General features: G+C 39.0%; 3 protein-coding genes and 1 long non-coding RNA gene across 4 annotated transcripts; 1 reads left to right on the forward strand and 3 right to left on the reverse strand.

Moving 5' to 3' along the window:
* Positions 1 to 537: 537 nt before the first annotated feature.
* LOC148908743 (cytochrome P450 10-like) lies at positions 538 to 6,407 on the reverse strand. The gene is made up of 9 exons (XM_089034941.1): positions 5,905 to 6,407; positions 5,161 to 5,360; positions 4,617 to 4,901; positions 3,682 to 3,779; positions 3,422 to 3,588; positions 3,076 to 3,154; positions 2,360 to 2,516; positions 1,996 to 2,039; positions 538 to 1,558 (listed from the first exon to the last, which is right to left on the reverse strand). Exons 1-9 carry the CDS (start codon positions 6,312 to 6,314, stop codon positions 1,445 to 1,447), a joined length of 1,554 nt encoding a protein of 517 aa, XP_088891067.1. The 5' UTR covers positions 6,315 to 6,407; the 3' UTR covers positions 538 to 1,444.
* A 672-nt stretch (positions 6,408 to 7,079) lies between these two features.
* LOC116305923 (cytochrome P450 10) lies at positions 7,080 to 13,363 on the reverse strand. Its single transcript, XM_089034940.1, has 9 exons — positions 12,833 to 13,363; positions 11,906 to 12,105; positions 10,761 to 11,045; positions 10,177 to 10,274; positions 9,826 to 9,992; positions 9,343 to 9,421; positions 8,995 to 9,151; positions 8,606 to 8,649; positions 7,080 to 8,507 (listed from the first exon to the last, which is right to left on the reverse strand). Exons 1-9 carry the CDS (start codon positions 13,243 to 13,245, stop codon positions 8,394 to 8,396), a joined length of 1,557 nt encoding a protein of 518 aa, XP_088891066.1. The 5' UTR covers positions 13,246 to 13,363; the 3' UTR covers positions 7,080 to 8,393.
* Positions 13,364 to 13,941: 578 nt separating this feature from the next.
* On the reverse strand, positions 13,942 to 14,813 carry LOC116305922 (uncharacterized). Its single transcript, XR_016120665.1, has 3 exons — positions 14,747 to 14,813; positions 14,494 to 14,671; positions 13,942 to 14,055 (listed from the first exon to the last, which is right to left on the reverse strand). It is a non-coding gene; the product is annotated as an uncharacterized LOC116305922 (long non-coding RNA).
* A 6,886-nt stretch (positions 14,814 to 21,699) lies between these two features.
* On the forward strand, positions 21,700 to 24,870 carry LOC116305869 (solute carrier family 33 member 2). Its single transcript, XM_031715848.2, has 3 exons — positions 21,700 to 22,579; positions 23,179 to 23,291; positions 23,917 to 24,870. Exons 1-3 carry the CDS (start codon positions 21,702 to 21,704, stop codon positions 24,219 to 24,221), a joined length of 1,296 nt encoding a protein of 431 aa, XP_031571708.1. The 5' UTR covers positions 21,700 to 21,701; the 3' UTR covers positions 24,222 to 24,870.
* The last annotated feature ends 213 nt before the right edge of the window (positions 24,871 to 25,083 follow it).

The following is a 25,083-nucleotide window of genomic DNA, read 5'->3' on the forward strand; positions in this document are numbered from 1 at the left end:
TTGTCCTCTGAGCTCTCTATTACTTCTTCGACTGTCCTCCGTATTTTCCTCGATAACTTTAGTTTTCCTTCATCTTCACAAGGCACCTTGAGGTGTTCTGCTAACTCCTGCAAGCGTTCTAGCGACAAATTCAAAATTTCTTGCTCCAATCTCAACTGCTGAGCCTCTAAATCAAAATCCATCGTAGCCGGCTTGGTCTGTTATTACACCACACCCCCAAATCTTGCAAAACCACGTTCTCTAAAGTTTTCTGGCGTTCAAACGGACATTAATTCCTCTTAGGCCACGTACATCAAGTCTTCAGTACCATACGAAGGGAATGCTTGACTTATTTGCGATGAAAGCATTCAAAGGAACGCTAATTTCGTATCCATGTGCGTCCAACACAACATCAACTTCTTTGACCACGAGGTCAATCGTCTTCCAGGTCTAGAGAACCGCCTTTTTACGAGAAATTCCTCGATTAGCGGTCCTGGCAGGGTCGCCAAAATGTTACACACGGTACTTTTGATCCCGTTCGAACCAATAGTTGACACGTTTTTGCTGGAACTTATATTTACTGCTTCTTTCTTTGAGATCTATGCTCAGTACATGTGTGTAAGAATATATCCCTATATATCTCTGGTTACAAAACTACTATCTGGTTACATGAACATTTCGTCACACACTCTAATATTTACATAAAGACTTAGTCACGAAATGCCGTACTAGTTTTGTGTCTCACATTTGGCCAAAATCCAATATAACGATACCCTGGTTCCACAGGGATTTTTTTCACGTATCTTACTGACAGCGGTGAAGTCGCGAAAGCAGCTCTCAGTAAATCCTCGAATCCCTCTGGAACCCAGGGTAATATAACAGTTCTTTTTCTGAAGCGTTGATTGTGAATATGTTTTTAACAAGACGGTCTAATAGGCGTTCACTGGGTTGCCTGTATCATGCACAGAGGCCTCGTTGCAATGGTAGTCAAAGGATACTGAAAGGGATGGTTCACAGAAAAGAATGATTTGACTTGAAATTGTCTAAGACGATCTTCTCCCTTAAGGTGTTCTCTACATACAGAGTTACAGAACACGTTTTGTATACATGACCGTGTCGTGCCGCTGTCGTGATGTGATGTGAAGCGATGCGATGCGATGCGCGATGCGACGCAACGCGACGCGATGCGATGCGATGCGATGCGATGCGATGCGATGCGATGCGATGCGATGCGATGCGATGCGATGCGATGCGATGTGATGTGATGTGCAGGCGATGCCGTATCCAAGCATTCTGATTGGATGTGCAGTAACCTCGCGCGCGCTGTGATTGGTTCAAAGAATGTTAATGCAATTCTGTACTGTGACCGTGTCTTGTGCCAAAATCTACTCTAATCACTATAAAAAACAACTTAAACGCGCGTATGTGTGTGATGTTAAGTGAGTTGTTAATCCGAGTTCGGCCTTTAGGCATTTCGATCCACGAAGTTGATTATTATGGGGTCTTCTGGAATAATCAACAGCTTCATGTGAGATGCCACTGGTTCGCGGTGATACTCAAGTCTGAACTGCTGAACGAGCTGAAATAAGAAAAATTAAACGTCAACAAAAAAGTAACCAACACCTTTACCATTGCAATCGTTATGGGCCTATAGGATTCCATCAGGATTCGAGTGTTCAGAAGGCTCTGGCCAAAACTAGCGAGAACCAAACTTATCCAGGTAGATTTAAGAAGCGAAGTTTGACTTAGAAAGATGGTTTTCTCATTCTATTACTTATTTAAAAACGGTGTGTTCATACCGCTAAAAGGTCTGTCAAATTAGGGTGAGAGCGAAGAAGACATATCGCTTCTTGTTTGAAACAACTGAAGCTGCAACTTGGACAAGGAAAAGCTTGTGCTTTCTCTTGACAAATTAGAACTTAATGGCTCAAATTTGGTCCAATGCAAAAATTGAACCACACATTCCGAAGAGAAAACTATAAGAAAACTTCGAGTTGATTTTGTTCAGAAACATACCTTTGACAAAAAGAGAAAGATTTCCAACTCCGCGACACGTCGGCCTGTGTTAACATTAGAAAACATACGTTTTTTAATTGAATGAACTATATTCTTGTTATACAGTAAGTTCCCGACCTTGTGCAGCCGCGCGGGTATCAGTAAAAATGTTGATAGTTAGCGCAGTGTTCCTCTTGTATTGTTTCGAAGATAGAAAATGAAGACAGCCTTAGAAGCGTTGAATTAAGAAAGAAAAAGTAAATTTCGATAAGAAAGCAGTTACCAAGGAGAGCGCAAGATAAATTCTGGTGAAGCCAAATGAATGATTTTTGAGTGTGCAATTTTACATTTAGAAACCTACTCATTCATTCAGTCATTCACCTACCAATGCACATGCGCGGTCCAAACCCAAACGGTAAATGAGAGAAGGCATTGATGTCATCACCAGTCTCTCGCAGCCATCGCCCTGGTCGAAATTCTTCTGGCCTTTCGAAGAGTTGTTCTGAGTGACCAGCGACATAAATGGCTGGCTGTATCAAGGTCTAGAATGAATAAGTGAAGTGGTTTATATCATATATACCACAGGAGATACTACCCAATACTAGCCCACCCTGAATTGCGCACACACGAATTACTTACAGTACTCTCAAGGGAATGATATACTTAAGAAGGTGAAAACCACGCGCAACGCTTCATGGTTTCCCGACTATACACGCCTCTCTCATGTTATCTCAGAATCAAGCGTGTTTAGATCAGAGTATTTACAGCCATTCTCAATCGCACGCGCCGCTCTAGCGATTGTTTCTGTCGAAACGAAGAAGCTTTTGGTGGACGTCAATCAAGGCGTTTCTATGACATTCCATAGGCACGTGCCCTTACAGCTTTGTGTTTTCCGACAATGTTATGGAAACGCCTTGTGATTGACGTCCACCAAAACCTTCTTCGTCGCGACAGAAACAATCTCTAGAGGGCGCGTGTGATTGAGAATGGCTGTAAAGCGGAAAACTGTTTATTTTTAATTTCTAGTGTAACTGTCTCGCAACAAGTTACATTTACAAGTCTTACACCGCCTCAATAAAGCACTAAAACTTCGCTGTATACCTTTGCCGGGACGTTGAAACCACTCAAAATTATGTCCTCGTCAAGAATCCTGGCGTTTGCTATCACAACGGGATGAAGTCTACGAAAACATAAAATAGTATTTTATAAGGGTTGCTTACAAAACGGTGCATGTATTTGGTAATCATTTCTGCCGGCATCATACGTATCATGTGATAAAGGTCTCAACATTAAGGCAGAACTTTTAACAACGAGTGTTTACAATAAGGGGTTAACATTACACCAAGCTAAAGACATCCTATGGTCCAATTTCCACTCAACCCTGTGTATTCCAATTATGAATAACGCTGGGATACTCTAACTCTAGCTAGTATCTCATATGTCGTACCTCATGGATTCTTTCAGACAGGCCTTCAAGTAAGATATACGACCCATATCCTTAGCTGTAAGGTAGCCATCTTTACCCGTCACTGACACTATCTCTTCGTACAGGCGTTCCTGCGCTTCTGGGTTCCTCGCAAGGCTATACAGTAGCCACAACGCCGTGTTGGACGTCTGCAAGGTAGTAACGTTAATGCATTAGTCCTATAATGGATAGTATAAGTGTATTGGATGGCAGTGTCCTTAAACAATGATAAAAACACCTACCGTGTCTACCCCTGCCATAAACATCTCTATAGCGCTCATATTGATTTCATGGGGTGTGAGTTCTTTCTTGGCCAACAAGTACGTCAAAAGAGGAACCACTGGAATAAAATAAGCAGCAAGGAGAGGCGTTTAATAAGACGTTACAAGAGACGATACGTTACATGGAACATGTCACGCAGTTCGGTAACTAAGGCTGCGTTTACATGGTATTGAACGAATTTTTCGTGTAAACGCAGCCTAACATAGCGCGAGGTTTTTTTTAAGGTATTGACGTTTTGCCGAATCCCACAAAGGCTTTTGCAGACATTTTATATAACACAACTGTTCTAGATAAACCCTCCTGAGTCCAGGTTAACTCCACCTTAATAAAAAAACTCAACGGATATTTACAGTGAAGACACTCGAACCATGAAACTTGATTTTATTCAGATTTTTATTTTCTGAGCTTTTTACTGCTTCAAACCCTCTAAAAAAGTAGGATTGAACTCAAATATGTTGTGTGATCAAAAGACAACTTATTTCTAAATGATTCACTCAAGGGATGCATGTTAAAAAAAGTAGTAAAAAAGCACAAAGTGTTCATGGTTAGAGTGTCCTGACTGTAAATCTACTTTAACTTGCGCGCAAGTAAGACCTTATTGTAATCCCTAATGGCGCGATTACACGCAGCAAATTTCATTGCAACTTGTCGTTGCGAAACAAGTTGCATGGAGCATTGCAGCGTGTAACCTACAACGCAATTTGAAAAGATCTTGCGAAACAAGTTGCAGCAATCGTTGCGAAAAATACATTTCGTTTCTACTTTTAGCTACAATCGAGTCAGCGTCGCACCGTGTTAACACTCTTGCAACTTGTGTCCCAACGCTGTTGTGAGACAAGTTGCAGAGCCGGAAAATTGCTCAGTGTAATCGCGCCCTAAATAATAGTGGACGCACCTTTTCCATCCAGCAATTCTTCCGGATCATCCAGTTTGTCATTAAGCTCAGCGATTTTCATATCAACATATTTTTGGCCAATTTCTACAATGGCATCTTGGGACTGCCGCATTGTCTTCCATCCTGGTGTGTCAAAGTATTTGTAGAAGATTTTTTCAAACCCAACCTCGAGTAGTTGAGTAGAGTAAAGAAAATCATGTACTGATTTGATGAATCGTTGTGGTTCCTCTCTCGGTGGGTCTTCGTAAAGTCCGATCCTGGCATCAAAAACCATAGTTCCGACGGCTAGGATAAAGTATCAGAACAACTTCAGTGAAAAACGTGCCTGTCTGATTGGCTTAACTTTGACCCAATCACAGTGCAGCTTCCCAATCAATCCCTAGTTCCCTAGTTGGCGATTCTTGGAAGAGAAAATGGGAGAATCGCCAACGAAAGAAACTCTGCTAGTAGGGAACATGCACATGATGAATCAAGGGCAAGGGCTGTATCCCCACCTCACCCTCTTTCGCAAAAACTCAAAACAGGTAATTAAAGATGATCTTACATTCTGTAGCAAATTTGAACATCTCCCGATCCAGGGCTGGTATTTCTCCACTAGTCTTTCCCTCGCCACGTGCTTTACGGATACTAGCCATCGAATCATCAACCACTCCATAGAAATTATCAATGTTGTCGTAGAGTTGCTTGGGTCTCAACATCTTGGAAGACAGTGCTTTGCGGTTGCGATGCCATTCCTTACCTTGCCTGAAACCAAAATTAATTTTAAAAAATTATATTTAATTCTTATAGTGGGGGAACGAAGATTGACAAATGGCATAACCAGATAGAAACTTTAAGTGATAGTTGCGTTTATATCAATCTACAGAGATGCAGTCACAGTCAAGGTCACGACAAAATCGAGCTTTGTCACGCAAGGATAACGGTAATGCATATTATTAGGATACAGTCATTAGAGTGTGACGCATTAACCTTTGGCTCTATAGCTAAGTGTTGCCTTGAAGATAAATTAATTAGGAAAAAACCGGAGTGTATTTATAAAAAATTTCGGTAGGGAAAAATACTGTGAGAAAAAACAGTCTACATTGTCCTTAAATGTTGTACTAGTATATTCGCTAATATAAAGACAAACTTGTTCGAAAAATTTTTTTGTATTATATAATGCAAAGTTACGCTTAAATTATAATTTGATGATCAAGTAGGTAGACACCAGCAAAAAGTTTTTGATGGTTTTACAAAATTTCTTAATGAATCTCTGAAATCCTTCGAATCCTGAATTACTAGAACTTACATGAGAAGAATCCCCGGATGATATCCTTTCTCTTTTCGGTACCTCAACCAAGATTCCAATGGTATTCTGTAAGGATATTTGCCTTCACTTCGGAATACCTTTTCGCAGTCCTTAGGATCCATGACATGTACTCCAGTCCTTCCAAATAAAGTCTCCTTGAATATCGGTCCATACTCTTTAAATAGCTCCTTTTGCACATTAAACATCTTATGAAAACCACCACCTTGTATATAGCGATGGACCGACCCAAAGAAAGGTAGTCCTTTAGGACCGGGAATGTCTTCAAAGGGACGAACATTACTCGATTCAACATCTTGTGTAGTTGCAGTGGTGGTGGTAGATTGGAAGCGAACCAACTTGACCATTGGTCTTGCTATCCCAGATCTAGATGAGAGTTTTAAAAATGCCATATCTTTTTGTCTTCGTTTTTAACAGGTCGAGATTCAAATTCCTTTCTTGTTCCTGGATCTTTTGCCTCAGGACTTTGTTCGTTACATGTTTACTCTGTGTCCAAGAAATTTTTTAATCACATGATCAAGTTGGACACCAACCGGGCAGTAGCCTGCGTAGTGAGGTCACGTCACGTTACGTCACGCAGCGACCGTGTCATCATACGTTTTCCAGGATACGACGAAGTGTGCTACATTTGTATTGCAATTCTGACTGCAGGCATAAGGAGGTTTGTCATCTCTTAAGCATAAGAAACATAAGAGTGATACGAATTCAAAGTTCTAGCGGAAAATCTATAAAGTTTCTTTGAAATTTTATCTAGATTTTCACTAATACCGAACGATTCATGGAAAGAAATATGTGGTTCCACTTAGATTAATGAATCACATTAAAAAAATAGTAGATAAATATAAAAAAATGTGTAAAAAAATGAATAGCATAAAGGACCAAAAGTGAAAGCTCCTGTCATCACTGTTTTGGGAGAAATCCGACATTCTAGCCTTCTGTTTGGTAGCGACGAACGTATATAGAGGCTTTGCACCATCACGTGATGGCAACCACGACAGAGAGAGTCTTTTTACCTTGAGAAACTGAATTCTTTCTCATGTAAAGTAGATTAGACCAGACCAATTGTTCCTGCTTCTTGTCATGGCTGCCATTCACGTGATGGTGCAAAGCTGCCCTCTGTACTAAGAGTCCCTAAGTTGTGATGAAATAGGAACAAAAGTTTTTCAAGCGTTTTATTACTAATATTCAAAAACATATTTACTTTAATTTAATGTAGTTTTGGAGGTGGATAGTTTCATTATTTTTCTTCCTTTAGTGCATCCTTGACAAGTGGAGATGGATATAAGTGATAAAACTTTTAAACTTTGTACAATCTATAGGTGGGCGTACGACGATGACGTCATTTGTTTTGATCAAGAACATAAAATTCTTGGAAATTCAAGCAATAAACAAACAATTTGAGGACAAATCTCTTGATAGTTTTCAAGTTAACGTTGTGAAATTTGACAGTAAATGTTGGTTGGCAAGATGTTGCCAACCTACATTTACTGCAAAATTTAGCAACTTTAATTTATTATATCTCCTGAACTAAGAAGCAACTGCTCTCAAGTTGATAAATATTATCAACAGTTATGACGTCTTTATATTTCTTAAGTCCAATCGTTTATGGCTCAAAAGTTGATTTTTGGTTTTGTAAACAGTACACCCACCTATTATTTAGTTTTTCATGGTTATTTTTGCAGACTAGCTGTTGAAAAAACATTTGATTATTTAATCAGATTGAAGAGATTATACTATCACGATAAGGTCAGGCAGCCCAGAGATTTTCGTCCAGCTTTTCCAACATCCAACATGGCCGCCGACATACTTTCAATCCTTAGTATTCTTTGATTGGACGTTACGTCATCGCGGCCATGTTAAATTGTACCTCGTTAGCTTCATTTGTTAATACCACCAAGATGGGCGCCATTTTTTTGATTCTCTTATGCTTTCAAACCGCTTATCAATGTTTGTCTATTATAAAAAAATTCAAGTTATAGGAGATTGTATGACAACAATGGATATTTTTTTAATTTTTAAAGCTGCCTAAAATCAGTTGGAAATTCTTACTACGCGTGCGCATTTATAACGTATGAACCTTCTATTGCTTAAGCACAGATCAATTTCTTGAGATATATTCTTTAAAGCGGCTCTGACGATGGGAAGCCCCTACATCCGTGTCCTTTGTGCGTGCTAAAGAACCGCTTCTTAGATACCAAGCGTTCAATACGATAAATTCTTCTTGAGACATTCCCTTTCATCGGAGCCAGCCCGTACCGCTCGGAACGAGTTACATGATTGGATTGAAAAACAATAGATTGGTCATCCAAACAATAGCACTAAACCTAACCTTACAAAAGCGGTACTGTACTTAGGGAGCAATGAAAATCTAGGTTTCGAGAGGTACTGGATTACTCTTTCATCGATGTTTTAAAAGCAACTACGTCCGTGCTATGTGTAGGTGTGCATGTGGGGGTATGATTAAAGGACCGCTAGATATTTCTGTCTACCAAGTTCAAAACGATGGTTTCTTCTGGAATAATCAATATCTGCATTTGAGGTTCCACTGGTTCGCGGTGATACTCGAGCCTGAACTGCTGAATGAACTGAAAAAGGAATATAGGCCGCAAATTGATTAAACATGTGAGAGTTATAATACTAAACTATAATACACCAGAAGGGGGAATGAATAAATAATGCATACCTTAGATACAAAAAGATAGATTTCCAGCTCTGCAACACGTCGACCTGTGTTAACACACACAAAAAAGCATGGAATCGCTGACTAACAACCTTAAACAACCCTCTCCCCCTCCGCAAACTCTAACATGCTAAATTTCAATTTAATCTGTGATTTAAACGTGCCCTGACTTTTATCAGCCCAGAGGGTTTAGGGTATAGATACAATTTGAAGACTTTTGAAATAGTTAATGTCAAATCACTATAGGTGTAATAGAAAGTTTGTGTGGCCAAACAGCAGGCCAAATCAGAACCACTACTGCGGGCCCATAACTCCAGAAACCCCTATTACACATCCCCAGGAATAACATCGAAAAGAAAACAATATGATAAACGCTGCATAGTTAAACCCACCAATGCACATGCGCGGTCCAAACCCAAAAGGTAAATGAGAGAAGGCATGGAAATCATCACCAGTCTCCCGCAGCCATCGTTCTGGTCGGAATTCTCCTGCGTCTGCAAAGTGCTCTTCTGAATGGGCAACGGCGTATATGGATGGTTGGATCAAGGTCTGGAAGAGATACGTGAAGTTTTTTAATTAATGGTGCAGCAATACGACAATAAGGTAATAATATAAGGTGAGGTAATGTTGCGTTGCGCAATACGGCAATACTTTAATTTCTATCGCACAATACGTTTCAAAATGTTTTTCCATCCAAAAACGTGGAAAAGAACGCTCTATAAAAAAAGTTAAAATTTTACCTTTGCTGGGATGTTATATCCACTCAAAACTATGTCCTCATCAAGAAACCTGGCGTTTCCTATCACAACGGGATTAACTCTAAGGGAAACGACAAGGACTATAGGTTACTCACGAAAACATGGAATTTCAAAAGTCAGTAGCACCAAAAGTATCTCCATCGGAGTTTTAGTCTTCTCCAGCATAATTCTATTATAGCAATGACTAGACCAATAGATCTATTTTAATAAGCTTGAATGTAATGTTTTTCTCATTCTAGAACGTGTGTTATTGTATTGAGAATATATGATTCTTTGTTTGAGCGTCATCCATATTCATTTGTCTTCTATTGCGCAACTGTTAAACAAAGGCAAGATACTCTAGGAATGACACATGAGAGCTAAATAGATCTATCGGTCCAATTTCCATTCAACTCTGTGTATTTCAAATAGGAATAATGTTAGAAGGCTGGGGGTACTTTAACTCTGGTATCTTCTATGCCGTACCTCATGGATTCTTTCAGACAGGCCTTCAAGTAAGATATACGACCCATATTCTTAGCTGTAAGGTAACCATCTTTACCCGTCACTGACACTATCTCTTCGTACAGGCGTTCCTGCGCTTCTGGGTTCCTCGCCAGGTTATACAGTAGCCACAGAGCCGTGTTGGACGTCTGCAAAGGAAAGATATAAAGCTAAATTTCAAGTTAGCTAAAGACGTAACTAGCGAGCCATTCCCTATTTTTCTACGCAGCCGCTATTAGTGTTGTCACGCAACGCTCACTCCCCCGACTGACTAGCCATTCCATAGCTGACTTAGATCAGTCCAGAGGTGGTCTAGAGGGTTTGAATACTAACCGTGTCTACACCGCCCATGAACATCTCAATGGAGCTGATATTAATTTCATGTGGAGTGAGTTCCTTCTTGGCCAACAAATATGTTAAAACGGGTACCACTGTAAGATAGAACTTGATTAGTTTCAATTGCATGGTTATTGAGCAGCAATTTACGTTGAGGCGTAATTTACGCTTGGTAAGAAAAAAGCCTTGCGGGTTTATCGTTCAGTAAAAGGCATCTTGTTACCACTTCGTTAGGTTTGCTTCTAAAGCTTTTTGAGCAGTTTTTAATTATTTGAGCTCTTTTTCGTCTCCTGAAACTAGTTGAGCAATAAACCTCTTTTGTTTTGACTTTATTCCCATTTCAGACCACATTTCATTTCCTAGAGTATCATTTCTTTGTTTAACAGTTGGGAAGACACATGAATATGGTTACAACTCCTAAAGCCAAGAATCTCATTCTCAAGAGAATGACAGGTGGTTTGAAATGGGAAAACATTATGCCCCTAAGAATAATGAACCTAAAGAATTCTATTTCATCCAATTTTGGGCATTCTTGAATAAATCTAGGACTTGACATCTAAACTAATAGGTATTAATAATACCATTTTCCTCAAGTAATTCCTCTGGATTGTCCAGTTTCTCCTTCAATTCAGCAATTTTCTTGTCCACATATTTCTGGCCAATCTCTATGGCGATGTCTTGAGCTTTACATAACTTCTTCCAGGATGGTGTATCGAAATATTTGAAGAGGTAGTTTTCAAATCCAAACATAATTTGTTGCGTATAATGAAACAAGTCATGGACTGACTGGATAAATCGTTGTGGTTCCTCTTTTGGTGGGTCTTCATAGAGTCCAATTCTGGCATCAAAAACCATTGTCCCAATTGCTGCAACATGAAGATTCAATTGTACCAGATTTCATGTAATTAGTGCGGAAACCAGACAAAAACTATAGTTGAGTTTTGATATACATCAATAATTTTTTTTTATTTGAAGGAAGTCTGGGCTCAGATTTCCAGCTGTCAGGGTTTCATATGAGCCTACAGTATGATACTCTCCCCTGTTAGAGCTAGAGGGGAGTGTATCGTAGGTGTGTACGAAACCTCAACAGCTGGAAATCTGAGCCTCAGGAAACCAAAAATTAAAAAAAATGCTGGTTTTTTTTGTCGGACCTCATATTTTTTCACATTTCAGAGAACTCTCTTACTAATTCCTCACCCATTTTGTCTTCTCACACTATTAGGTTGGTTTGGGTAATAATGAATCATGTTAAATTATTTATTCTCAGGAAATAGTCATACATAGCAGGGGGAGGGGTAGTGATTTGGATTAAAATGATAAAATATAAGATTTCCATCCTTAGTCCTACCCCCCTCCCCAAGTCATGTTTAAAAATGTAATGACCCTACTCAGCATGATTGTAACATAGGTTAGTCACTAGGCTTATCTCAAATATACAAAACCATGGGTAACCCACCCAACAGTCTGTTGTTTGGTAACCCACCCAACAGTCAATTTTTGGCAACGGTCAATTTTTGGGTAACACATCTAACAGTCAATTTTTGGGTAACCCAACCAATAGTCAATTTTTGGGTAACACATGCAACAGACAATTATTTTTGGGTACCAGCCTCAAGAAGACATGACTCGAGTTTTTCCCACTAGGTGTTCAGTTTTCAGTAAACCCCAAAATACACCCATAACAATCAAGACTGTTATCATGCTGACCAAAAACTTAAAACCTTACATTCTGTAGCAAATTTGAACAGCTCCTGATCCAGAGTTGGTACTTCTCCACTAGTCTTTCCATTGCCACGTGCTTTACGGATACTAACCATTGAATCATCAACCACCCCGTAAAAGTTCTCAATGTTGTCGTAGAGTTGCTTGGGTCTCATCATCTTTGGTGCTAGAGCCTTGCGAATGCGATGCCATTCCTTGCCTTGCCTGACAAATGGACCACAATTTATTATTGTCTAATGATTAACTTCTCACAGGATAAAAAGGAAAAAACCTGATATAAACAGGATAGCCAGCCAATCAGCACACACATTACATTACATTTCAAATATTTTATAATTATCTTTCTAAAACTCATGAATATTTAATGAGGAGAAAACAAAGCAAATCACTACTGTGACGGTGGTTTGGAATTGTGTTCTTAATTTGCATTAAATTTCGTAAACTTTTTCTTTAATTTTCTCCAAGAAATATTCATGAGTTCAAGAAGTAATTTGAGACACTTGAGAGAGTTCTTCCTCTGATTTCCAAACACCTCAAAGTCAGTTGAAATAAATCGGCTGCACCTCGTTTTTTCAACTCACTGTTCAGTGTTTGAAATATTACATCAATATCAATTAGTCAGAAATTAAAAAAAGTTTTTCAAACATGTCAAGTTCACTCAAGGTCACAATTGAGATTGAAATACTTTTCCTCCTTTTTCGAAAGCAGATCGAATCAAATCTTCATTCTTAACTTACAAAATTGAAATAAACCAATTTTTGAATTCGGTTTTCGCAAGATATCGTAAATTATCAAGGCCTCGGCTGTTTTATCAACCTCAGCCTACAGCTTCGACATATTGCTCAACCTTATCCAATGATTGTTGAGTATCATCTACAGACTGTTATGTAACACATCTTCTCATAAATTTGCTTTATCTTTAGATACTTACATTTGAGCAATTCCATGATAGTATCCTCGCTCTTCTCTGTACCTAAGCCACGGTTCTATAACTGTCCTGTGGGGATATTTTCCTTCGTTTCGGAATACCTTTTCGCAGTCCTTAGGATCCATGACATGTACTCCAGTCCTTCCAAATAAAGTCTCCTTGAATATCGGTCCATACTCTTTAAATAGCTCCTTTTGCACATTAAACATCTTATGGAAGCCACCACCTTGTATGTAGCGATAGAACGACCCAAAGAAAGGTAGGCCTTTAGGACCGGGAACTTCTTCAAAGGGACGAACATTACTCGATTCAACATCTTGTGTAGTTGCAGTGGTGGTGGTAGATTGGAAGCGAACCAACTCAACCAAAGGTCTTGCTATCCCCGTAGATCTAGATGAGAGTTTTAAAAATGCCATCTTTTTTTGTCTTCCTTTTGGGCAGGTTGCTTTATTTTTCCTTATTTGTGTCTTAACCCCTCCGCCGCTTTGACTTTCTTCGTTACCAATTTATTTACCCTTTGTCTAAGAATTTATTGTTTTCATCACATGATCAAACACCAACCGATCGATCAAAAATAGAAATATCAAATGGTCACGCACGTCGCGTAACGTCACACAGCAAGTCAACAATATGAACCGTTACGGAGGAAGCGCCGGAGCCACCGTAACAAAAATCGAAACCAACGACAAAGTGTTCGGAACCACTGGAACAGTGATCGTAACCACCAAAACAGTGATCGGAAGCACCAGATCAGTGATCGGAATCACCGGAACAGTGATCGGAACCACTGGAGCAGTGATCGGAACCACCGGAACAGTGATCGGAACCACCGGAACTTGAATTAAAAGCAACAGCAAATTAATGTTAATCACAGTTTATTACCTCGCAGTTAGTTGTTAGAAAGATGGTAAAACTGTCAAAATAAGGCAGTATTAGAAACAGTGACTAACTATGTATATATTTTTTGCTCTGTTTTATTTTTCGCTGAGAGTGAAAGTGTTGAAAAAAGGTTTGGAAAAATTATCACCGACAGTAAAGTTTCAAAGTTATTGGTCAGTATTAGCTGACAGTTATACTAAGGTATAACTGACTGTTATTTCCAGTAATTTTGGACAACATTTTTCGTCGAGCAACGATCCAGTTACGATCGTTAAAATAAGTGAAGGCATATGTTATGTAGAGTAGAACCAGATTATTTTTGTCACTGTTTAGCGGCTGACCAGCGTCTGCAACAAGAGGGAAAAAATCATGTTTACATACTTTTAAGGTAAAATAAATACTTTGGAAAACACAAAATGGGAGAAGATTTGAAAACAAATCCACTCAAATGCTGTGACGGAATTATTAATCCACCACCACCATCACCATCAACACCAACACCACCACCACCACCAACATCACCAACAGCACCACCAACACCACCAACACCAACACCAACCCCTCCACCACCACCAACACCACCACCAACACCACCACCACCACCAACCCCTCCACCACCACCAACACCACCACCACCACTACCACCTCCACCACCAACACCTCCACCACTACCAGCAACATCATCACCACCAACACCACTTCCATCGTCAGTGCACACACAAGGAGTATCAGTCATAAAATCTGGCCAAGTTATAGGTTTTTTTTCACTGGCGTCCCATACTTACCTCAAGGAGCAACGTCATTGGCAACACCCAACACTTCCTTGGCAACGATGATCTCTTCAAGCAGTGATGTCCTCCTGCCAGATGTCTGTGCCTTGATTTGTTGGCGCCGATGCATCGCATCCTCGTCTTGCTCCTTGACGACGTCAGAAGGAAGAATGACAGAACGAGCGAATTCGATCTGAAAAATATTATGCCAAGTTAGTATCGAAAACACTGTTTATTAAATGTAGCTTTTGCTAATGTTAACACATACTTCATCTTGAAGGGAGCCTCTTCTCTCGTTGGCAGTAGCCTCCCTAATTACCTTTCGCTTTTCTGACACCTGTCAAGGGTGAAAAAAATAAACGTAACTATTAATATGTAGCCCTGGATAGCGCTATCCCGCGGATAAATCCTTATCCATTGGATAAGTCGATGCTGTTATCCAATAAATTTATCCACTGGATAAGATTTATCCGTCGGATAGCGCTATCCAGGCTTCGTACAACCGGGCCCAGGACGCCTTGACCGTCAGTAACGTTTTCACAAATACAGTAACCATTAATTATAATTACGAAAATATAAGGTTCTCTGGTTAACTTGGTCAGAACTTATCTTAGAGCCTTTATATGCCCAAGCCATGGAAAAATGATCATGTGTAAAAATTCCTTTCTGTCGCTAGCAACATCATTATCTATGACCTCTTTGGCCAAAAGGATTTGATCTTCAAGGGAAGAACAGCCATTGAAAGAAGAAAGTCTTCGAATAACTTTAACCTTTTCCGAAGCACGTCTGTGGAAAGCTCCCATCTCAAACTCTTCGGCGTTTTCGACTGCAGGTTGGGGTGGAGCAACAGATGGATGATTGGCAACCCCTTCAGTCAAGTAGGATTCATCTATTAACTCAATACTATCTTTGTTGATTTTTACAATCCCGAATCCCGAGGGACGTCTGCCCCTTTTCTCGTAGATTGTTATTTCTTTGTTTTCTTTAGGGTTAATCTGAGGACCACTTTCTAAGTCTTCTGGGTCTTGGTGTGTTCTCCTCGTGCAGAGCTTAAGTATTCTGGCCCAGACACTGAACGATAACAAAAGAGAAAGAAAAATCAGGAGATGCAAGCTATATATATATAAGGCTGCGTTCATAATGTATGGCAGAGGAGGGGCAGGTGAAATTTAGGGGGGATGGACAAATTGTTATCAGAAAAATGGGGGGGATGCACAATTTTTGGAAGAAGCTACAAGCCTTGCTTAGGGGGGGCTCGTATTTTTTTGCATGACTTTAAGGGGGGTTGTTAAGAATTATTCTGGCAATTTCAAATTTTCACCTGCCCCCCCCCCCCCTGCGATAGATTATGAACGCAGCCTAAGGGGGGAGGAGTAGAGATATGAAAACCTTAAGATTCCGTCATTCCTTCATTAGAATAATGGCACGAGCACACGCTGTATTTCTGAAATATATCCTCGCGCAGACTTTCTCAGTAACATAACTGATAAAGACTATAGTCGGTTCATAGTCGAAACATCTAAATAAGAACAAAGTATATATTCAATTTACACTCTATAATTACATGTTATTAGTTTTGTTTTTTCATATTATTGAGATTGAATCTTAGAAAATAAACAATAGAGATTTTGTAACACACGTGACGGCAGCCATGTTAGATGGCAGGAATAATACAAACGTTTTACATAAGAATTCAATTCCCGAGAGCAAAGGGATTTTATTGTTCTGCCATCTAATCACAGGTAGTCCAAGCTGTATAATGGGATGCGGGCACGTGATGGTGCAAAACCTCTATATGATGTCTATATATATAGACAAACCACGTATCTCTATGGTTATCATCTTGATTGGCGTTTACACTGTTGCATAGCCTTCGAAAGCCTAGTAAAAAGCTTGGACGCGGAGTATTGATGTTCAAACTGCATGTGGATTAAGATTCAAAATGCCAGCTTACCTTAGTTTTTCGTTGAGATAAAGCCATAAGGTTACCACAAAGCAAGCCCAGCCACAAATACCCCAGATGTACGATATTGGAAACATCGAAACATTTTCTGTGCAATCCGTCTGTCAGTGAAAATAAATATTTCATAATTAGTCTAGTGTACTGAAATGTACTCTTGGCCACTTAAATACATACACTTGTCTCTAGCAAATCTGCAATAACTCGACAATCACTCATAACAATGACTCTAGTGAATCTGAAAACGACTCCTTTGAATTTGACAATGATTATTTGTATATTATTTGCGCATTTGCATCCTTGAAGGATTCAATTGTCTTTTATCCTTAACTCCCCCTTAGTTATAGTGGAAGCAATGTTGTTAAACGAGACTGACCTGGCGATGTTTTGGATATTCGTCATCCGTTGATCTCTTCTTTCTGCGAATTTTGAAGTGTCTCTCCTTCAGGTTAGAATATAGACCAGGAACAGGAGAGGGTGGTATCTCTATTTCTGTTTTACAAAGGATAAAAAATACCGTTATCGAGTATTATGATATATAACCTTATATTACCTGACACCACACCACACCACACCACACCACACCACACCACACCATTGTAGACAATGGCAAATGCATTATTACCTTCTGCGAGCTTTAGAATGGGGTGCGTAAAATCTTTAACCGAATACTGGGTCATGACTGGGTTGTTCCTTTCACTATCTGTTTTTTGTTCTGCATTTGACGAAGCTTGATCAGGAGACACTTTAGTGGCAAAGTCACCTTGCATCGTCTTTGTCGTCGATTGGATGTCCTTGCTTGGTTTCGTAAAACTCTTAAGTAGACCAGAGTCAAGCATAAAAATGGGCGGTGGTGTTATTCCTTGGACAGGAGTGGGAATTGAAGTCGACGTTCCTTTCCTGTTGCCATCATAGACATTATCCCCTAGCGGGATGTGATGAGTATTTTGAACAACAAGTGGCGTCTCTATATTCTTGGCAGACATTTGTAGATGTTCTGCTACTGTTTTCGCCCCTGTAGAAGCTCCTTGGTTGCTATTTATCTGAACATTATCCACTGGTTGGATGTTATGTACAGACTGCGCAACGCGAGTGAGTGCTTCTGTAGGCAAATGTTGTTGGGGCGTCTTTGGCAATGGGACCCTTGTAGAAGTTTCTTTGGGGCTCAATGTTTGCCCATTAGTAATTGATTGGGCGTACTGGGTACTTGTCTGTGCAATATTTTCTTCTACGGGCTTTGGCAATTGGGTTAGGTCTCCTGCATATAAGGGATTTTTATCTGGAATATCCTAAAATTAAGAAGAATCATTATCATCATCATCAATCATTTTGTGTTATGATCATTATTATAGCATATCGTCATCCTCATAAATTATTTTTATATCATCTGCCATACGGAACATCATCGCATCATCCATCATCATCATATGCTCCCCATAATCATATTATCATCATATCATCATCATATTGTCACCCCCATAATCATATCTATCAGCAACAGCATAAGCTTCCTCTGATCAACATTACGAACATCATAATAATCCGCTATACCAAATTTTATCATTAGCTGGTCGGTGGTAATAACCATCAACTTCATCACCATCACTGGCATCATCTGCAGGTCTTCACCATAATCATCATCATCATCATCAGCATCATCATATGTTCATCATCATCATCACTGGCATCATCTGGTCATCACTATTATCACATCATGATCATCATGATCATCACCATCATCATCTGCAGGTCTTCACCATAATCATCATCATCACCAGCATCATCATATGATCATCATCACCATCACTAGCATCATCTGCAGGTCTTCACCATAAACATGATCATCACCAGCATCATCATATGTTCATCATCACCATCACTAGCATCATCTGGTCATCACAACATTATCACATCATGATCATGATCATCATGATCATCACCATCATCATCTACAGGTCTTCACCATAATCGCATCAGCATCATCAGCATCATCATATGTTCATCATCATCATCATTAGCATCATCTACAGGTCTTCACCATAATCGCATCAGCATCATCAGCATCATCATATGTTCATCATCATCATCACTAGCATCATCTGCAGGTCTTCACCATAATCATTATCATTATCAGCATCATTATATGGTCATCATCATCATCATCTACTTATCACCATCGTCATCTGGTAATCATCATATGATCATCATCATCCTCATCATCATCATCTGCAGGTCTTCACCATAATCATCATCATCACCACCATCATCATCTAGTCATCACCATCGATCATCTGGTACTTATTATCTGAACATCCTTACCAAGTGATACCATTGTCATTGCTTAATATAACGCCAATAAAACAATAAAATGCTTTTAACAATGGATTAACAAAGTGGTATTACTATAAGACCTTGTCACTTGGTCGCAATAAATAATTATTTACCTCTACATGAAACTTGACATTGGCATTCTCGTTGTCTATAGGATTGCTCTCAAAGACAGTGCCCTCGTGTGGTAGGACAGGGTTAATGTCTCCGTTCAGGCCATGGTCTACTACGGCTAACAAAATGAAGGGGAGAAAACGGTTAACATTGGAACATAAGTAATAGAACAAATAGAAAAAAGCTAGCTTAATAGCTTTTTGTAACTTATATCTATTACTTTATTAATATATGTTTACTAAATGACATACAACCTATGACTATCTATTCTATGACCACCTACCGTGTGACCACCTACTCTTTGCCTGACTACCTTCCCCTATATGACTACCTAACCTATGACTACCTACCCCATGACTACCTACCCTATGACTACCTACCCTATGACTACCTACCCTATGACTACCTACCCTATGACTACCTATTCTATGACAGCCTACCCCTATGACTACCTACCCTATGACTACCTACCCTATGACAGCCTACCCCTATGACTACCTACCCTATATGACTACCTACCCTATGACTACCTACCTTATGACTACCTACCTTATGACTACCTACCCTATGACTACCTACCCTATGACTACCTACCCTATGACTACCTACCCTATGACTACTTACCCTATGACTACTTACCCTATGACTACGTACCCTATGACTACTTACCCTATGACTACCTACCCTATGACTACTTACCCTATGACTACCTACCCTTTGACTATCTACCCTTTGACTATCTACCCTATGACTACCTACCCTATGACTACCTACCCTATGACTACCTACCCCATGACTACCTACCCTATATACTATCTACCCTATGACTACCAACCCTATGACTACCTATCCTATGACTACCTATCCTATGACTATCTACCCTGTGACTACTTATCCCATGACTACCTACCCTATGACTACTTATCCTATGACTACCTACCCTATGACTACCTACCCTATACCTACATACCCTATGACTACCTACCCTATGACTACCTACCCTATATGACTACCTACCCTATGACTACCTACCCTATGACTACCTACCCTATATGACTACCTACTCTATGACTACCTACCCTGTGACTACTTACCCTATGACTACGTACCCTATGACTACCTACCCTATATGACTACTTAACCCTATGACTACCTACCTTATGACTACCTACCCTATGACTACTATTACGCAACCCAAACATTTACTAATAAGGAAGCATTGTTTATTTATATATAAGATAAAAATAAAATAAAACTACCACTTAAAATTTAACGTAAGACTGCTAATTTTAATTTTTTCATCGTTCATTATACATTATTTTATTTTATTTCATTTTTTCTTAATTTCTTCGAGGCTCTAATAAAATGTCTTACGACTTTAATTTCCTGTTTTGTGTTTTTTTTTCTTTATTTCTTTTTTGTCTTTCTTTTGTTTTGGTTTTGTTTAATTTTTTATCATGTCCTTAATTGGTTTTCGAAACATTCTGTAGCTACTAAAACCTTCTAACAACATTGATACTAACTGGATTCTAATTGGATAATCAAAGGATTTATCTAATTCTGTAATTGGCTGATAGAGTGACTAATAATTACTCAATTTACAGTGTGACGTCACCAATAATCGAATTATAAAACCCAGACAAGAACTTTTCCATTTTCTTCTTTCTTCTTTACTTGTCATGTTGACTTCTTTGGAATAACGTATTTAAATACTTTTTTCAGCAATAATTACAAAACTTAACATAAAATCTCAGCAAAAATATACCACCTTATTGCCAAAAAAATTTGGCTGCCTTGAGTTTCATTTTTATGGCCTAAACTTTTTTAACTTTTATGCAGTTTCTCTCTTTTAAAATTCCCAGTATTTTCTGGCGTCCCTATAAAGATGTACTAAAAAGACCTTTAAAAATCTTGCCTAAAAGTTTAAATCCATAGTAGGGGGGAAAAAAAAGTTAAAAAATGTTGCTCATCTTAAATTTGGAATGGCGCACGCGCGCGCCCAGAAAGGAAGCTCGATAAATATTTTTAATCAATGTTATTCTATTTCTAACATTTCTAGTTTACTTACCCTGAGAGCTAGCTAGCTGCCAAGCAACTAGAAAGAAAATCAAAAACGCCAAACGGCGTTTCATGTCGGCCAACACATTTTCTTCGCATTCATTTTGTTAGACAAGCAATTCGTAGCAAAGCTAACGAAAACTGAAGAATTAGCTGATGTAAGCAATCTAAATTGCCTTCAATTAAGACTAAATGAAATAATTGGATGGCTTAATGAAGTATGTATGACGTCAAAAAACTGGTTTTAGACTGGTTTTAGCACAAGAAAAACTTCAGTATAGCTGCAAATATGCTTACATGTGTGAATGAGTAAATGAATGAAGAAATAAAAGAACTAATGAAAGAACAAACGAATTAACAAAAGAATGAAGGAATGAAAGAATGAATGAACGATTAACAAAAGAATGAAGGAATGAAAGAATGAATGAACGATTGAATAAACAAACGAATAAAGAAATAGATATGGACGGATGGACGGATGGACGGATGGACGGATGGACGGATGGACGGATGGACGGATGGACGGATGGACGGATGGACGGATGGACGGATGAACGGATGGACGGATGGACGGATGGACGGATGGATGGATGGATGGATGGATGGATGGATGGATGGATGGATGGATGGATGGATGGATGGATGGATGGATGGATGGATGGATAGATACCGAGAACGGATGAGGCAATAAGCCTGTACATATTCTTATCATCCTTGCCAAGTTTATTTGATAGTATCACATTACAGATAACCTTTCTATCCCATGGACGAACAGCCAAACATGTCAACACTTCCCATCTTCATATTTATCCTCTACTTATTTCAAGGCATCTTATACGGATTACAAGTCAATTTTCTACCGATTACTTTAAGGAATAAAGGTCTTTCTTTATCCTTCATTGGTTCACTCAACCTCCTTGCTCTACCTTGGATTTTCAAGTCATTATGGGCTCCGGCTATCGACTTGTACTGCAGTATACGATCATGGTTGACGATAACTCTTACAGGAATCCTTACCTGTTTGTTTCTGGTACACCTAACACAAGAAGGTACTCTTTTTTCCCTCATAACCATTATTTTAAATATCTTTTCCGCAACACACGAATTGGTGATTGGGAAGATCCTGCTTCGTCAACTTAAAGATGAACAGCTCAAGACAGCGAGTTCTTACAAAGTTTTTGCTTATAAGGCGGGAAGTTTGCTGGGAGGAGGTGCTACAATATGGATTTCATCAGTTCTGGAACTAACAAACCAAGTATTCCTCATAATGTCGGCTATTTATTTTGCACTTTTATTCTTTACAATATTTCTGATCCCGGAAAATGTTTTAGAGAAACCGGAAGTAATGAAAACTCGTGACAGTCAAATGGTTTCTTGCGCTGTACCGGAAGTGAAGGCCAAAAGTTTCGATTTCTCTGGCGTGAGTCTGTTTATAACTAATATGTCACGTGGTTCAAAGTGGATGGTCACGTGCTTGCTTGTTTATAAATTTGCATCTCATAGTTCGCATTTGTTGTTCACGATGGCGTTAGTTGATCGGGGTGTTAAGGTATCTAATATTGGCTTGATGTCTGGAGTCATAGGACATGTTATATCGCTACTGGTTGCCATGGTGATTGGAATTATGCTCAGTCAGAAAAGGTTAGTCCACGAAGGGATTAATACAAAACAATAGTCATTTATATAAATGGCTATGAAATTTAGGTATGACGAGTTGCTAGGCTAAAAAATCACTCACAAGACATACAAACAGGTCGACAGTCTAGAATTTGAAAGAGGGGTTCAAGCTATGAATTACTATAGAATTATATGATTATATGAATGATATGAGGCGTTCACATCAATATGTAACTAATTAAAGGTTTGCGCAAATCGTAGTAGAATCTATATTAACTTCTGCAATATTGCGCGCATCGACTTTTACTGACTAGTCACCCCCTTTTTGCTCATATTTCTCAGTATATCGTTAGTAAAAGTCATCCCCACTTTCCTCGAATTCCTGTTGAAAGCCTTTTTAGTCACCCACTTCTCAAATTCCAGGATCCGCCCCTGAAAAAAAAAAAAAAAAAAAAAACACATTAAAAAAGAAAAGGTTGATCTTGGATGGAAATAGTTGAGAATTTTTGATCTTGTTATAAAAAATAGAATTTTCGATATAAAATGTTATTTAAATTAGCTTAACCCCTCCCTTCCCCATGAACTCCTTCATCTCTCATCTTTTCTTTTCTTTTTCTCTTCAGGTTCTCTTCTATGAGCATCCTTTTCTGTGTATCATTACTAGACGTTCTTAGTGTCCTGGTTCAAATATTCATTGTCTTTTCTCAAAATGCAGCCCAAGTATCGACAAATACAGGTAAAGGAATCAAAAGAATTTAGTTCAAGTTTTGGAAACACTGTTAATAAGTTAGTGCAGTTTTCGTATGACTGTGGAAAGCTGAGTGCCGTACGCGTGACGTGACGTGCCGTGATACTTTCTAGAATTTTAATTGGCTGATTTTTTTCACGCGCAATATGATTGGTCTAAAGGTGCCGTGATCTTGGCGTGACCGTTTCCGCCGTGTTTATGCCGTGTTCCGGGTATTTGATTGGATGGAGAGTTTGTCTGGCGTGTCCCTTGCTGTGTCACGACCGTGTTCGTGGCGTGAACTTTTCACAGTCATACGAAAACTGCACTATAGGCTCCATAGAGCAAATTTGGCATCACTGTGGAAAGAATTTTAGGCTCTACTTTTGCGAGTAATCAAAGATCTTGGTACGACTCCTTTTCTCCTGTCAATGAATTCCCTCCCCCTTACTCCAGTTACTATGTTCAACTGAAAACATTCCATACATTCCAAAAAAACTGGCGGTCTCATTTTTGATTCCATTTACTGGTATACGGTTGTGGTTTCATCTGGATCGAACTGAGATAGTACGCGGTTCGTCCTTCTAAGTTACACTCATATTGATCGAGGAATTTCATTTTTCTTTTCGTCCAGTTTTCTTCTCTTTTTGTCTTCAACACATCGTTCTCGGTGCGCAAGCCATTCCAGTGTTTTCTATCACTCTGATGTTCTGCCAGAGAGAACATTCCAAGTACCAAACAACACAGCATTCATTGTACACCACATTAGATACCTTGGGAAGCAAGTTCAGTTCGTTTATTGCTGGTTTGATGGCAGATTTCTTTGGCTATGCCTTTGGACTGTGTATTTCGTTTTTAGCCTCGATAGCATTCTTGTTTTTGGTTGTAAAAGGCCCCAAAGAACGCGAGATTGAGAGACAACACGCCAAAAGGGAATAAGAACAAAAAAACCTGAAAAATAACTGATACGAGTAAGATCAAAGCTTTGTTAAAATGCAGCCAACAATTCTCAAAAACATTTTGATCATTGCTGGTGACAGTATTCAAATAATCGCAAAAAAGTTCCAACAATGTTGAGTAAAATGCTGGCAATACACTGGATTCTGGATCAAATACAATGGATCCTGATCGCTGGCACGAGCTAGCACTGAGACTTTGCTGCAACAGCAGGAATAGATCCGCTTATGTTTATACGCGAGCTAACTTAGTGAACCCAACTTAGACGCAGTTTTAGGGTCAGTATCTTTTCATAAATAGCATTAAATGGCGGGGATCGAAAATTTAAAAAACGTGCAACAAAAAGTTTTTTACCAAAGCTAGTTGAAAGGCAAATCAATCTTGCTCAAGATATTATTTATGAAATGTATTTTTTTATTTAGTACGCGATGTATTTTTTGATTTTGTAATCAATACACCACAAATAACAAAATATGATGGTTCTACTCATAAACACATTGACATAAAAAAACTAAAAATATAAGGTAATACTATGGTTGATCATAAAGATAATTTTTGGATTTCAGCATAATATATGTGTATAGCTAGCGTTCCTCTGAGGCACTCTGGAAATAAAGGGTCTTTAATCTGATGTTTATACGGTTTGTTTTCTTCTACCATGGCCGATCTTCAAGGAAGCCATTTGTAGTTTCCTGTTGCGTTTCTCGTATTGGCTTGGCAGCTCGTAGAATGAAAATGTGAAAGCGTTAGACACGGGGAGTCTGTGAATCTGAGAATAGAATTAGATTTAGATAACTCAAAACTCAAGGCGTTAAAGTGCACATGAACCCTTTGACAATACATT

This window comes from Actinia tenebrosa, unplaced genomic scaffold (assembly GCF_029948245.1).
Source record: "Actinia tenebrosa isolate PJP-AT-01 unplaced genomic scaffold, QUT_ActTen_1.0 PGA_scaffold3__52_contigs__length_22856419, whole genome shotgun sequence".
NCBI lineage: Eukaryota > Metazoa > Cnidaria > Anthozoa > Actiniaria > Actiniidae > Actinia > Actinia tenebrosa.

What these genes read in the sequence shown, in the direction of transcription:
- LOC148908743 (XM_089034941.1), bottom strand. Translation starts at nt 6,314, where the DNA reads ATGGCATTTTTAAAACTCTCATCTAGATCTGGGATAGCAAGACCAATG. An exon ending in AGAATTGCTGGATGGAAAAG is followed by an intron (nt 3,780 to 4,616) that starts GTGCGTCCACTA and finishes ATTTTATTCCAG; the next exon opens with TGGTTCCTCTTTTGACGTAC. An exon ending in TTATGGCAGGGGTAGACACG is followed by an intron (nt 3,589 to 3,681) that starts GTAGGTGTTTTT and finishes ACTACCTTGCAG; the next exon opens with ACGTCCAACACGGCGTTGTG.
- LOC116305923 (XM_089034940.1), bottom strand. Translation starts at nt 13,245, where the DNA reads ATGGCATTTTTAAAACTCTCATCTAGATCTACGGGGATAGCAAGACCT. An exon ending in TGTCTGAAAGAATCCATGAG is followed by an intron (nt 9,422 to 9,825) that starts GTACGGCATAGA and finishes CGTTTCCCTTAG; the next exon opens with AGTTAATCCCGTTGTGATAG. An exon ending in GATATAACATCCCAGCAAAG is followed by an intron (nt 9,152 to 9,342) that starts GTAAAATTTTAA and finishes TATCTCTTCCAG; the next exon opens with ACCTTGATCCAACCATCCAT.
- LOC116305869 (XM_031715848.2), top strand. Translation starts at nt 21,702, where the DNA reads ATGGACGAACAGCCAAACATGTCAACACTTCCCATCTTCATATTTATC. An exon ending in ATTATGCTCAGTCAGAAAAG is followed by an intron (nt 22,580 to 23,178) that starts GTTAGTCCACGA and finishes TTTTCTCTTCAG; the next exon opens with GTTCTCTTCTATGAGCATCC. An exon ending in CCAAGTATCGACAAATACAG is followed by an intron (nt 23,292 to 23,916) that starts GTAAAGGAATCA and finishes CTTTTCGTCCAG; the next exon opens with TTTTCTTCTCTTTTTGTCTT.